Genomic DNA, 14,296 nt, shown 5'->3' on the forward strand with positions numbered 1-14,296 from the left:
ATTAAATCATATGATATTACTGGATGAATACTTAATATAATCAAATCGTTCTTAAGCAAGAGAAAAATCAAGATTGTCCTCGATGATTGTACGTCAAATGATATAAATGCAAGTAAGTCTATCCTTGGATCTTTATTATTCCTGATATTCATAAAATGATAAAATTGTCTCCAAGATGGGTATATTTGCTAATAGCATCACGCTCTATAACAGACACGTGGAGAAAATGAATGAACACATATGTAAAGAAATGGCTGAAACCTTAGAAGAAGACCTTCAATCTGTAGTGGAATGATGTGACATGACTGACCCGAAGGCTGGTTGGACTCCCGAAGGCTGGTTGGACTCCTGAAGGGAGCGAAAACTTAAAATTCACAATAAAAAACCGGTAAACATAACTTTTTATTAAGTATGGTGCGCCCAGGTGACAGCAAAAATCCCTGCTGAGAGAAAATCATAGAATAATAATATTCATATTGGGTTTATCCGTCAACAACAATGTCACTTTAAAGGTTGAGCAAAGCATATGCAGTGAACTGGTGCAAATAATGCGAATCCATATATTCACAAATGAATGTTTACACCCCAAAGAAATAACCTCCTTAGTGACATGCAATATGGTTTCTGTTCTGCTAGATCTACAGCAGATGTGCTAACAGTTTTATATCATAGAATTAGTGAATTTCTCGAATGTGACCCCGAAAGTCTGATAAACAGCTTGCAACCTTTCCAGGTGCGATCGTGGGGAATTTTAAAAAGGGATCAATCTAGACATGGAGAAGTGATGCTATCATGGTTGATTGGTTGAGGGAAAACACCCAACACTACCCTGCTACGCACTATTTAATCATGTGCAGAGCTGCAAAAAGAGTTATTCATTTAGTCAGTCAGTCAGTGATTCAGTTGAGAGTGATTGCTTACCCCTCCTCCACGACACCCCATATCACTTACACTGCACTATTAAAAAAGAAAGAAAGGGAAAGGCCTGAAGACTAATTGTCGACTATATAAACTCAATATTTGTGAACTGTATATATATATATATATATATATATATTTGTTTGTAAATTAATCAGTAGACTAGAAAAAGCTAAGATTATTTTCTTTCTTCTGTACATTGAGTACCTTGCTACCAGATGGCAAATTATGAATTACTGTTTCTTTTTCCTTAGAGAGTGACCGACCAACAAGACAATGGCATATCAACCCTGACACGAGAGAAACTAATAATCACTGACCGTGAATGAAAGACTGACCAGCACAACCAATGGGTCCTACTGCATGGAAAAAGGTCACATCTGATCATTGTCAATCAGAATAGTAACTCGCACGAGATCAGAGGTCACAATGAGAATGTAAATGAATGGTATACATTCAATGCTGCTAAGACTAAGCTTCTTTCCTTTAAGAATTACAAGAATTTTCTCAACTCCTGATTGCCATGATTAATGATAAGCTACCTGAAAGCTCTTCATTCAGACTCCTCGGCTTGACGTTCATAGACAACATGAATTGGAACAAATACATTAAGGACATTGCCAAGCTTGATAAGAAGGTGGTTTCTCTCTACTGTGCTAGAAAATTACTTATACCTGAGAATGTCTTATGTCCATATAAAGCCACCATTCATCCATGCATAGAGTATTGTTGCCACATCTGATGCATCTGTCACTAGTATCTTACTCTTTTGACAAGGTCCAAAAAAAAAAAGAGTACCCAATTTAATAGGTTCTGCACTATCAACCAAACTCCAACCTCAGTCACATCGCTGAAATGCTGTGTCCCTGTGCCTGTTTTGCAAGTATTTTAATGGAATGTGCTCTGATGAACTCCAAGCACTTGTACACCCCCCTCGACGTAAATGCCCCTGATTAACCCGTCAAGAAGCAAAATCTCACTACACTGATTCCCTTTTGTAACGTTTTAGGGCAGTTAACAATTATTTTTCTTATGGAAGAAAAATTCTGGGCATTGTTTAGAAAAGGGTGTAATATTTTTACATTACATTTATATACAAAACTGATCCCCAAAACTAAATTCAAAAAGTTTGTTTAAGTTTTTCTGCCAAGTTTTTAAGGGTGTTCACCCATACTCGACTTGAAGAAGAATTCAGCAGAGAGTGGTAAGCTACAATAATACCAAAAATTCACACAAAACTTAATGTTCTAATGCTGGATATCTTTGTAATAAAACAAAAGAAGGCACTTTAAAAAAATCTCTAATAATTAAAAAATATTTTTAATGATTAAAAAAATCCCTAATTGTAAAAACAATTTCTAATTGTTGAAAAAATCTCTAATGATTAAAAAATTCTCTACTGATTAAAAAAATATTTCTAATGACTAAAAGTAATCTCTAATGGTTAAAAAAAATCTCTAATAATTAAAAAAAAATATTTCTAATGATTAAAAAAACCTCTAATGATTTAAAAAAATTAATTTCTAACGATTTAAAAATTAAATCTCTTATGATTAAAAAATCTCTAATAATTAAAAAAGTCTCTAATGATTAAAAAAAAATCTCCAATGATAAAAAAAAAAAAATTGAAAACAAGGAAAACCAATAAAAATGAAAAAATTCAATATTTACCAGGATATTCAAATCTCATGGGAAGGTTATCGGTGCGATAAAAGTCAGATGTTTTCTCAACCTTTGCCTAAAAAAAGATATAAAGACCTCATCATCATTTTCCTTTCAAAAAATTCAACATTGAAAATAAAAACAGAAGATTTTCTATATGAATTAACTAGTTGAAATACATGAATTAAGTTTGTAGTTTAAGATACCTCCACTATATATACAGTTAAGCCTGAAATTATTCATACCCCTAGAAAAATACTCATTTACTTCACTGCACTCTTTAAACGCTTCATTCACTGGTGGGCTTCATAATATGATTCTGAATAAAGAGAACTTTGGAAAGAATTAGGAAAGTACAATCAATAACCGTTTTATGTCAATTTGTGAAATGAGTGGTGTTCATAATTATTCATACATTTGATTTTTTTTAGATGAATTAATTTATTCTTGCTTATGACCTTACTCAGATTGTTTACCCATGTGCCCGACTCTGACGGCCAGTATGAGAGTCTCCCAGACCTTTTTCTCACAACTTGCTCTGAGCTATTTCCATCTTCCGTTCTGTCTCCACTGGGATCTTTCGACCACTCAGTCAAGATAAAAACGAAATGTAATAAGTCCTCAGACATATCTCTCCATTGTACAGCATATCGATACTCTATGGCTGATTGGGATAGCTTCTGTACATTTATATCAAATCTACCTCTGTGTTCCATGTTTAAAAAGGATGTGTCCTCTATACTATCAGACCTGACGGAATGGTTAATTGTAGGTATAAACCGATTCATAACCTCCAAAAAATTCCAGCAAAAACCTAACAGCCAGCAGTGGTTCTCTCCAGAATGTGCTGCTGCCATCGCGCACAGAAATCACTTTTTCCATTGCTTCCAACGTAATAGATGTACTAAGACTAAAGCCGCTTTCAGGACTGCCAGCAACCACTGTTAAAAAGTAATAAAAAATGCAAGAGAGTTATATGCTCAGTTTGTTAAATCAAAAGCAGCTGAGTAGCAGCTTGGTTCCCACCAGTTTTGGCAAATAGCAAACAGGATCCTAAACAGAAGTGTGTGTTCTATCCCAACCATCATCAATGGACTAGAGATCATCTCGTCAGCATCCTACAAGGCCAAACTATTTGCAAAGAACTTTGCAGCTAATTCTACCCTATACGATGGAGGCCATCAACTCCCCGTATTTTCTCCTATAACAGACAGCACGCTATGCGGCATACAAATATCTGTGCATGATGTCACCAAGCTAATCAAGAACCTTGATTCCAGTAGAGCTACTGGCCCTGACCGCATTCCAATTATAGTGTTGAAAAAGTTTCAACTGGAACTTGCTCCAGTACTTGCAAAACGGTTTAAAGGTTGTCTTAAGGAGAATTGCTTCCCAACACCCTGGGAAACCTTATCAGTATGCCCTGTATTTAAGAATTCAAGTGACATATCATCTCCCTCTCAGTACAGACCAATAAGTCTCCTGTGCGTCATAAGTAAGTTACTGGAGTCAATATTAAATAAAGACGTAGTCAACTACCTCAGCAGAAATAACCTCCTTAGTTACATGTAATATGGTTTCTGTTCTGCTAGATCTACAGCAGATGTGCTAACAGTTTTATCTCATAGAATTAGTGAATCTCTCGATAAAAGCTTCCTTTCTAGGGCAATTACTCTTGGCATAGCAAAGGCCTTTGATAGAGTATGGCATAAAGGCCTACTTCACAAGATTTCCAGCAACGGTATAGCTGGAAATATCTTCTCAATTATTAAATCATTTCTTTCTAATAGGTTTATAAGAGTAGTGGTTGATAGGCAGAAATCAGAAGCTCACAGTATTAATGCTGGAGTCCCTCAGGGGTCAATCCTGGGCCCAACTCTCTTCCTGATCTACATCAATGATCTCCCAAAACACATACTTAGGTCATTTGTTGACATTTATATTGACGACACTACCAACTATGGCAACACATCAAAGACCGTAAATGACCAAGTTCTCTCTGATTCTTTCTCCTCTGATCTTGAGCACATGGTACAATGGGGGAAGAGGTGGCTAGTTACTTTTAATGCATCTAAAACCATGCTCCTATCTTTACATCATCAATGCTCTGATCCCCATCTGGTATCAATTGAAATGGAGGGCTCTTCTCGTCTTGAAGAAGCCTCATGTTTTGACAAGCTTCTGGGATTGACCTTTACTCCTGATCTGAAATGGAACACATGCATCAAATCTGTTGCCAAGGTCACTGGAAAAATGGTGGGATCCATCTACCACTCCAGTAGATATCTCACTACTGATGCAATTCTCTACCTATATAAAAGCCAAGTCCGTCCAAGGATGGAGTATTGTTGCCACATCTGGGCAGGAGCTACTAGAAGCAGCTTATCCTGCCTTGATAGATTACAAAATAAACCTTGTAGCTTAGTAGGGGATGCCTTTTTCTCTTCCCTACAACCTCTTTCCCACAGAAGGGATGTTGCGAGTCTGTCATTGTTTTATCGTTATTTCCATGGCAAGTACTCATCTTAGCTCCAATCTCTGGTCCCACTTTACCAATCTTTCACAAAAAATACCCATCTAGCTGAAACCACTGTCAATAATTTTCCCCACTCTTTGACTGTGCCTAAGTCAAAACATAGATTCCATGAACAAAGCTTCTTTCGCAGAACTGCATGCCTGTAGAACTCTCTTCTGTTTGCCTGTTTCCCAGCAGACTTCAAGTTCAACATAAACAAATTCTTGATGAATCGCCCCCTTAAGTAATCCAATATACCAACTTTCCATTACTAACAATTACTACGATACTATCCCATTGATTACTGTACACTAACTAACCCTTATCCTGGAGTGGCCTCCGAGCCTTGATAAGTGATGACTGCTATGTTTTAAAAAAAAAAAAAAAAAAAAAAGAAAAAGTTTTTTTCATTTTCTGTGACCATAATTATTATTCAAAGCATTGTTGCACCATCATGTGTTTGTCTGGTACAGGTATCCCATCATTTTTCCGGAAAATTCATCATTTGTGGAAAAAAAAGTGTCTAGCAGAAGGGTCTAAAATCTGATAACGAGGAAGGTAAAACGAACAACTCTCTGGTGGCCTCAGAAACACGATTATCAATTCCCACAAGGAAGGGCTTGGGTAAAAATCCATTTCTAAAAAGTATGATATTCCTGTTTCAACAATACAAAGTTATCATCAAAAAAGACAAATCTTTTCACACAAAAAAAAAAACATGATTGAGCGCAGAAAATGATGCACTAGATGCATATTTTATGATTTGTGAATCAAAACCCAACAATCAATTCTAAGGAAATGTTGGAAAATTTAAAGGTATCAGGTACTGAACTATCTAGACAAACATTGCAAAGGGCTTTGCATGAAAATGGACTCAGAGGATGATGCTCCAGGAAGACTGCTCTTCTCAATAAAAACATCTTAAAGCATGTTTAACTTTTGCTAGGACTCATGTAGACTCTCCCCCATCGTTTTCTTCCAAGATTTTGTGAACAAATGAAACAAAATTTAATTATTTGGGCATATGCATGGATCAATTTGGAGGAAGGATGGTGAAGCCTACAACTCCCAAAACACCATTCCCACTATAATACATGGGGGGGGGGAGGTAACATCATGCTTTGGGGTTCTTTCTCTTAATAGTCCAGACAGCTTAGTCAAGATTGATGGCATCATGAAAAAAAAGCAATATCTAAAAATCAAGAAAAACATCAGGAATGACGCTGAAAAGCTTTCTCTGTGTGTCCAAAATGGATGCTTTAACAAGACAATGATCCCAAACATATACTGCCAATATTGTAAAGAAATGGTTAAATGACAATCAGATAAATGTTCTAATCTCAACCCAATAGAAAATTTATGGCACAAGTTTAAAACAGATGTCAGAAAGAGAAATCTTAAAATTAAAAAAAATTAGAGAAATATGTTCAAGAAAAATGTTAAAAAATATGTATGTAAGAACCTTATTGACGAATATTCCATTCGTTTGCAGTGTTACATGAAAAGGGTTGTCCCCTTTTCATATAAGTAAAAAAAGAGAATTAGTTAAATGAAAATGATATCAGATAAAACGAGAATTGAACCCTGTAGATAAGTTTTAAAGAACAATAGATTTTAAATGGAATGTTCAGTTAATATTTTTAAATGTTCAGTTAATATTTTTTTTTAAATTTGGTTGGAAAATCTATTCACATTCTTAGAAAGAATGCATAATAAAAATATCGGCTAGAGAATTAACAAGTAGGTTAGATTTCTTTGTAAAACAACAAAGAAAATGGGAAATTTCCTGGTCGTCAGAAATGGTTTCAAAACGTGCAAATCGCGCATGTTTGAAACACGTGAGTTGTGGTCACGTTGACCAGACATACGTGTTACGTCATGGCAGAAATGATTTCTCAATATAGGAAAAGGTTCGAATTTAGTTAGAGGAGAATGAGAATCAGATTCAGATCAGAGAATCAGAGAGGATCAGACCGATTCTCAATTAGAGTCAGGGGACCCTCTTGGAAGCAGGAGGCTTAGAAGGAACTATGTAACGACTTTGAATTCCTGAAGTACAGAATCATTTCTGACCGGTCAAAGAATAAACTATCATCATGTTTTTTACAACTGCCGTCTTTCTGTGTTCATCATTCCAACGAGAAAAGGTAACACGTTTAATCATTCCAGTATGTATCAATGTATACCACTTCATCCTCTCATCAAAGTATGTCTTGTGAATATCAACTCTCTCCATATAAATGTCTTCAGCATGTACTTACTGTCACTCTGTCTCCTCTCTAAATGAACATTTAAAATATGTGTGTTGTCAACTACAATCAACATTTAATAATATATCTACAGGGCGTCATGTAAATAATATGTACCCCCTCAAAAACGGATATCATAACAGCAGGAGATAATTAAGAGTTATGCTATTGACTATTAAATAATGGGTATGAATAAATTTGAATGTTTTTTTCTTGTTGTGTTTTTATTTTGTTACAAAAATGCACAATATTTCTATTTTTTGTTCGAAAATTTCAAATTTCTAGTTTCTTAATTTGGTTTATTCTCTTTAACTTGAGGTACACATGATATTCCAGTATATATATGAATCACCACTCGAAGATAAGGATTAATGGGTATACATTAGTCAATGTAAACATAAGTAATGGAAATTTTGTAAATTGGATTACTTAGAGGGACGGTTCATCAAGAACTTGTTTACATTGGACTTGAAGACAATCAAATTGTAGTCAGCTGGAAAGCAGGCAATCGTAAGAGAGTTCCATGGGTGTGCAGTTCTAAAACAGAAGCTTTGTTCATGGAATCTATATTTAGGTTTAGGCACAGATAAAGAATGTGGGAAATTATTGATAGTGGTTTTGGCTAGACGAGTGTTTTTCATGAAAGTTTGGCGAGGGGAGACCATAGATTGAAGCTCAGCTGAGCACTTGCCATGAAAATTACGATACAGCAGAGGCAAGCTCGCAATGTCTCTTCTGTGGGAAAGAGGTTGCACGGAAGAGAAAAGGGCATCCTTCACTAAGCTACGAAGTCTCAAAACTTCATAATTTTTCAAGGGTACAAATAATTTTGGGCTTAACTATATATATATATATATATATGGGAAAAACTGAACCGAACATTATTTTTTTAAATATTTTGATGTAAACAATGAAAACATGATTTTTAAAATTCTCTCAAAAATCAAATAATTGATCAATTTCGTTAATTTTTTACTGACTTATTTAAAAAAAAAAAAAAGGCTGAACCGAAATAAAATAATATACAAAAAATTCTCATAACAAAACTTTTTTCAAGCTACAAATTATGATATTGAAAATTCATATTAAAGGAAATTCTGTCAATTAACGGACTCCATATCAAACCGGAAGTTAATTGTTTCAGGTGTTGTCGGCTTAAAATAAGATTTTTTTTCTGGGTATCCTATCTATATATGTATTTTTCATAATATTCCAAGCCAAAGGTAAGACTTTTACTGTCATATTTCACTTGAATAATGATTGACCAAAACCTTTAAAAAAATATATATTTGCACTGTTTTTTCCCCTACGTTCTATAAGATCTGTTTTCTGTATATATGAGACGTCATTGTTATATTCTCATTTTTTATTTTATGTTTTGGTTATTTTATGACGTTCAAATCAAATTTCGTCCATTTTATTCAGTGTAAAATAAAGAATGTTTTTATGCGATTTAAACCCTGATCCTTCCTCTTCAATATAGAGTAAAAATTAAGATGAATTAATTTCATTTTATTAGTTTTTACTTGTATTTTTTGTCATGTGTGTCGAAAGTTAATGTCATACCTAATTCATAGTCATCATAAAGTGGCAGAAGAAACAAAAAAGTCAAAAAGCTTTTTATTGTTTAGGACTATGGTTTTGTATAAAAATAGGATTATACATTCGTATCACAAAATTAAGAAAATCAAACGTTTTCTAAATAGAAAATTATGAAGTTAATTTGCATTACGCTTATTAGACATATTTTAAGCCGACAACACCTGAAACAATTAACTTCCGGTTTGATATGGAGGCCGTTAATTGACAGAATTTCCTAATTTTCAAGATCTTAATTTGTAGTCCCAAAAAAAAAGTAATATTTAAATTATTTTTATTAAATTCTCTTTTATTCTAGGAAATATCAATCTGAAAAGAAATAATTATTTTTAAATTATCAGGTACTTCAATTATTTACCCTTGACTATATAATATTTTACTCCCTAGGGATAAATTTACTCCTGATTGAGAACCTCTGCCTTCGAGGCTCTTCCATCAAGATGCAAATAGAAGAGAATCATTTTTTTCTTGACCAGACATTTTTGTCCTGTAACAACAGACGAAGTTTCATAAATGTTATAAATGGCTTTAAACTTCTAAAGAGGATGTTATAATTGCTGAAAAAATTAAAGTTCCAAAATAATTTGTTCTTTTTTTTTTTAATATTGTATTGTTTTGGTTTTTTATAACCAACCATTTATTGCATAAAAACTATTTGCGATCTATGAATACCAATTGTTGACTGGTGCCAAGAAATTGTACCTATATTGTGTACTCTAAAAAAAGTGTTGAAATTTTTGTGCCAATAATAGTGCACCCCCCCCCTGTTTACTTTTATTATTTTTATTCTGGTTCTTGTATTTGATTTTTTGTATTTCGTATCTTTTATGATTCTTAGTTTTGTATATTTTGGGTTTGCACGAAACTCCCTTTAATTTGAAGAAAAGAGAAATTCTAGCTCCTTGATGATGTCATGAGCCTAGCATGAAATTCGGTCTCTTTTGAAATTCCGGCGACGAGGAGATTGGATGTCGTTTCATTGCCTGACGCTGGAAATGGAATTTTGACGAGCCTCCTTTAAAGAAGAAAACCTGGCAAGAATACCCCGGACACGCGACGAGGCGAGCTTCTCAGGACTATCTATGTGGTTACGGTCTGCACGTATTTGGAAGGAGTTTAATTTTTTTAAAAAAAGTCTTTATTTTACGTGGCTATGGTTTGCTCGTACATGGAAGGAGAGAAATTTCTAAAAGGACTTTAAACGAGAAAAAAAGAATACTAGCTTTCAATTTCTGAGTATGTTCCTGAAATTTATTGCTTATAAGAGAGAGATTAGGAACTACTTTTTGAATTATATTGTATTCGTTCATGGATACGACATCTTCATTATAAGAACCAGTGTTTTTTTTCATTGGCGTTCTTTAAATTTAATGCCCGCAAAGGGAAAAATTTGCAACTAATTTTATTGTAAATAAAATCTCTTCTTTGTTTTGAAACAAGACCTTCATATTTTATTCTTTACCCTCCCCCCCCCTTTTTATTTCATGCTTTTATTTTTTTCAGGCTAGTTACTTTCGCGTCGAATTTATCTGGAAACAAGATAAATTTCCGACAAAAGCTTTCAAATAGTCCAAAACAACAGAAATTTAGGAAATATTTATTAATTGATGTCTAATACTTATTGTTAAATTTTAACAATAATCAGATGTATTAGAATTTTCATGAAATACATCCATCCCTTTTATTTACCTCCTTTGCATGAAACTAGATATTGTTCACATTCAGAGCTCTTATTCCTAGCGATTGCATTCTAGAATTCATAATGATTTGTTAATTAGTTTAAGAGTGAATCTGGTGTGTGTGTGTGTGTGTATATATATATATATATATATATATATATATATGATATGTCCTAGTGGTCCTAGACGTTGTATCAAAGTTTACAGTTATCCAAAGGTACTGAGTTCAATCCTGAACGAAGGCAGTGAAAAAGTAACATTGAAAAACAGAGAATCAGCAACTATGTCCCAAAGCCTAGCTGGAGTCCGAACACGATACCCCGTAATAATAATAAAGGGTTGGGTTCGAGACTCCTAACAAACCGTTCACCTGACGAAGGCCGGAGGGCAAAACGGCCGAAACGTTGTGACAATAACAACCAAGATGAGGAAGTCAGTCCGACAATCTCAATCAATGAAAACAACTCATCTCAAAAATACAGACAATTACTATATATATATATATATATATATATAATTATAAAACTCAAATGACCTTGTAACGGGGGTTGTAACCCAACATACGGTTTACGACTTCCAATTGCGCATGTGTACATAAAGAAATAATCAACGCGACAATAAAATGTATTGTTTTACTGTGTACGTTTTCAATTGCTTTTTTTTTTTTCGCGCTTAAATTATCCAAATAAACAATTGTTAATACTTTCTGCATTTTTTTTTTACATCATTAATTTTCCGTATTATGTTCAAATTATTTTAACACAATTTTCTTACAAATAAATCTATTTCAACCAGTTGACAACCATAAGAGCATTTTACAACGGCGATTTACGCCCCCGCCTTACTTTTTTAAAAATTTATTTTCTATTTTTTAATACACCTAAGCCTGACGAATTCTCACGAGAATAAAATGTGGAATATTCTTAGTAGCTTAATTGCCATATATATTTTTATAACTTACTACATATATATATATATATATATATATATATATATATGTACATATAAAACATACCTAACTTTATACAGGTAGAGATAGAAATCATAGCAATAGTCTATGATTACTCAACAAATATCTACACTACAAGACATATACAAACCAGACAACACGACAAAAAATAAAAAAACAAAACAAATAATCGATAATCATATACTAACTGATATATAAGGTCAAAAATATAATCACTCTACACAACCATACATTGATTCCCAATCTCTTTATCAATAAATCAATTCAGATTTCCACGCACGCATATTTAATGCAACTAAACAAGGAAAATGTTGCAACATATGTTACTAACTGCAAATGTACTAACATACTTTGGATTTTTCTGCCTCAAACATCATCGAATAAGCGTATATTAATAAGCGTATCAAAGCCATTGTTATTTAGTACTCAATAAAACTCTCATGTCCTTTATTAACCCTAGCACTAACCCAAATTCTGGGTAGCAATACAAGAATCTAATAAAATATACAAGGGGGAAAAAAAAAACAGAAACAGTAGGCATGACAGAATTGTTAAAAATAAATTTATAGTTTAAGTGGCTGTTAAAAGCCAATTTTACCAAATGGCTGGATATAGAAAATAATTTCTGAGTAGGTAATTATTGTGGATGAGGACAATAAAATAATTCACCCAAAAAGTAAAAATATTTTACGAGTAAATACTTTTAAAAATTTCGGGTAAAAATTTTTTAAAAGTAAAAAATAAAGTATAAGAGATGGGTTTAGCATATAAATTAAACATAAAACGATCATCCACACTTTCTGACCAGATATCGTTTGAATAACATGTAACCATTTTGTAGTTTTAGTTTGATAGTCAGAGGTAATCGAATTCTAGTTTTGCAAAATTAAGAATGTGAGAAATTAATCTCACAAACTCAATACTCTCTGGCTGAGGCAAAAATAATTTCAGTATTACAAAACCATATATTTAAACTCAAATTTTATTCAGTTATAGCATCAAAGAAAGGTTATTGGTCCGGGTACAGTTGTTGCAAAACGGTGGGTCAGTTTTGCCTCCCGAATAGAGAGCCAGTAGTTAACTCCTTCTGTTGGAGTGGTAGTTCGGTTTTCCTTCGAAAAGGTCTATGATAATTCATGGTGTTCTCGGCAAGAGTTCTGGTGCCTTTAATTAGGCATAAATCGAGTCCCTTGGGACCCTAATTGAATTGAGAAAAGTTCAAACATTTAGGTGATATAAATGTGATGAAAATGTTCAAATGATGCCATCCTCTAATCGGAATATTTTCAGCACAATATAAAGGTGTCTCTGCTTGTAGAGAATTCAAGTCGTTTTTTCACCAAACATTTAGGTGATTTAAACATGAAGAAATTGTTGCGGCTCCATTCTCGATAAGGCATTCTTTTCGGAGCCGACTTTTGGTGAGTCTCACTCTTGCCGGAGGTTTTCATAGACTCAAAAACAAATGGATGTTTACAAAAAAAGGCGCCAAGTAATTATCTTGGCCCAAACAAATTAACCAATCACAGGCTGCCTACAAGAAATGTGTGTAGGCGGCTTAAAACATGAAAATGGCATTGTAACTGGAATTTCTGACACATATGTAAATTTGAGTTCTGCACCATACAAAAAAAGAAAATGAGTAAGTCCATCATTTGGCCCCCCCCCATTTAGCCCCAAAAGTCCCCAAAGCTTTAAAATATTTAAATTTGAGTTTAGCACCATGCAAAACTGCTAAATAGACATACACAGAAAATCTTGGACAAATATGGTAAAATAGTCCCAAAAATGGAGTGTTTTTATTAGCCCTAAAAGAGACCCTAGGGCACACCCAAGAGTTATCGCAAAGTATAGACAAACAAAATTATGTAGAAATCAGTTAGTTACAACTTTTCAGAAAGTTTTATAAAAATCCAAGGCATTAATAAGCACAAGCCATTTTAACCCGAAAGGCACCCCTAAGGGGGCAACCGGAGTTTTCCCAGAAAATCTGTTCTATTACTTTTTTACTCATATCATGTTTTTAATGTTTGTGCAAAATTTCCAAAAATTCCAAGGTGTAGTTATTGAGGAAAGTGCGTCAGATGAACATACGAAGGGACAAGGGTGAATTTACAGGTCCCTCCTTTTGTCGAGGGACCAATAAACATTTACCTAAAAATTAATTAAATAACGTTGTTTTTAATGGAAATTCGGAACTCTTTACTCTTTTGACTCCCAATGTTTCGTCTGCTTAAACTTTAATCACGTGATTACGGTGTGTAAAATAAACCATTCATTCAAATGTCGCTTGTTATGGATTTAGCTGAATACGATATTAAACAAATCATTTTATTGATACTTATGCACTTATGCTACCGGGCTGGCGGGCGTATTGTAACTATTCTGTACTTCCACCTAACAATTTAATAAACAAAAAGATATCGTAAAACTTGAATTTAACTCGAAACTACTATTTTAAAAAATAGCACGGTAACATTATTTTACATATTTATTTTCCAAAGGATATTGATTTAAATTTAAAATGTTGCGTGATTATTTCTAAAAAATAAGTACTAAAAAATAATGAGCAATGTAGGTAGAACACTAACAGTAACTTTTATTAGTCCTGGTAACATTTATTTATTTTTTATCTTATTTATTTATTTATTTTTGCCACTTTTGTTCGTTTGCTGGCTTCTTTGCAATATCAATTCAATTCAAA

The 14,296-nt window shown here is 33.5% G+C and overlaps 1 protein-coding gene across 1 annotated transcript in view; it reads right to left on the bottom strand.

Moving 5' to 3' along the window:
* Positions 1-14,296, bottom strand: part of LOC145303560 (piercer of microtubule wall 2 protein-like) — a 44,392-nt gene that overhangs the window by 18,567 nt on the left and 11,529 nt on the right. Inside the window, exon 2 of the mRNA XM_080145073.1 lies at positions 2,590-2,656. Coding sequence (XP_080001199.1) covers positions 2,590-2,656 — 67 coding nt within the window. The remainder of the gene's footprint in view (positions 1-2,589; positions 2,657-14,296) is intronic.

This window comes from Euprymna scolopes, chromosome 19, assembly GCF_053919585.1.
Source record: "Euprymna scolopes isolate OS-2025 chromosome 19, ASM5391958v1, whole genome shotgun sequence".
Classification (NCBI taxonomy): Eukaryota; Metazoa; Mollusca; class Cephalopoda; order Sepiida; family Sepiolidae; genus Euprymna; species Euprymna scolopes.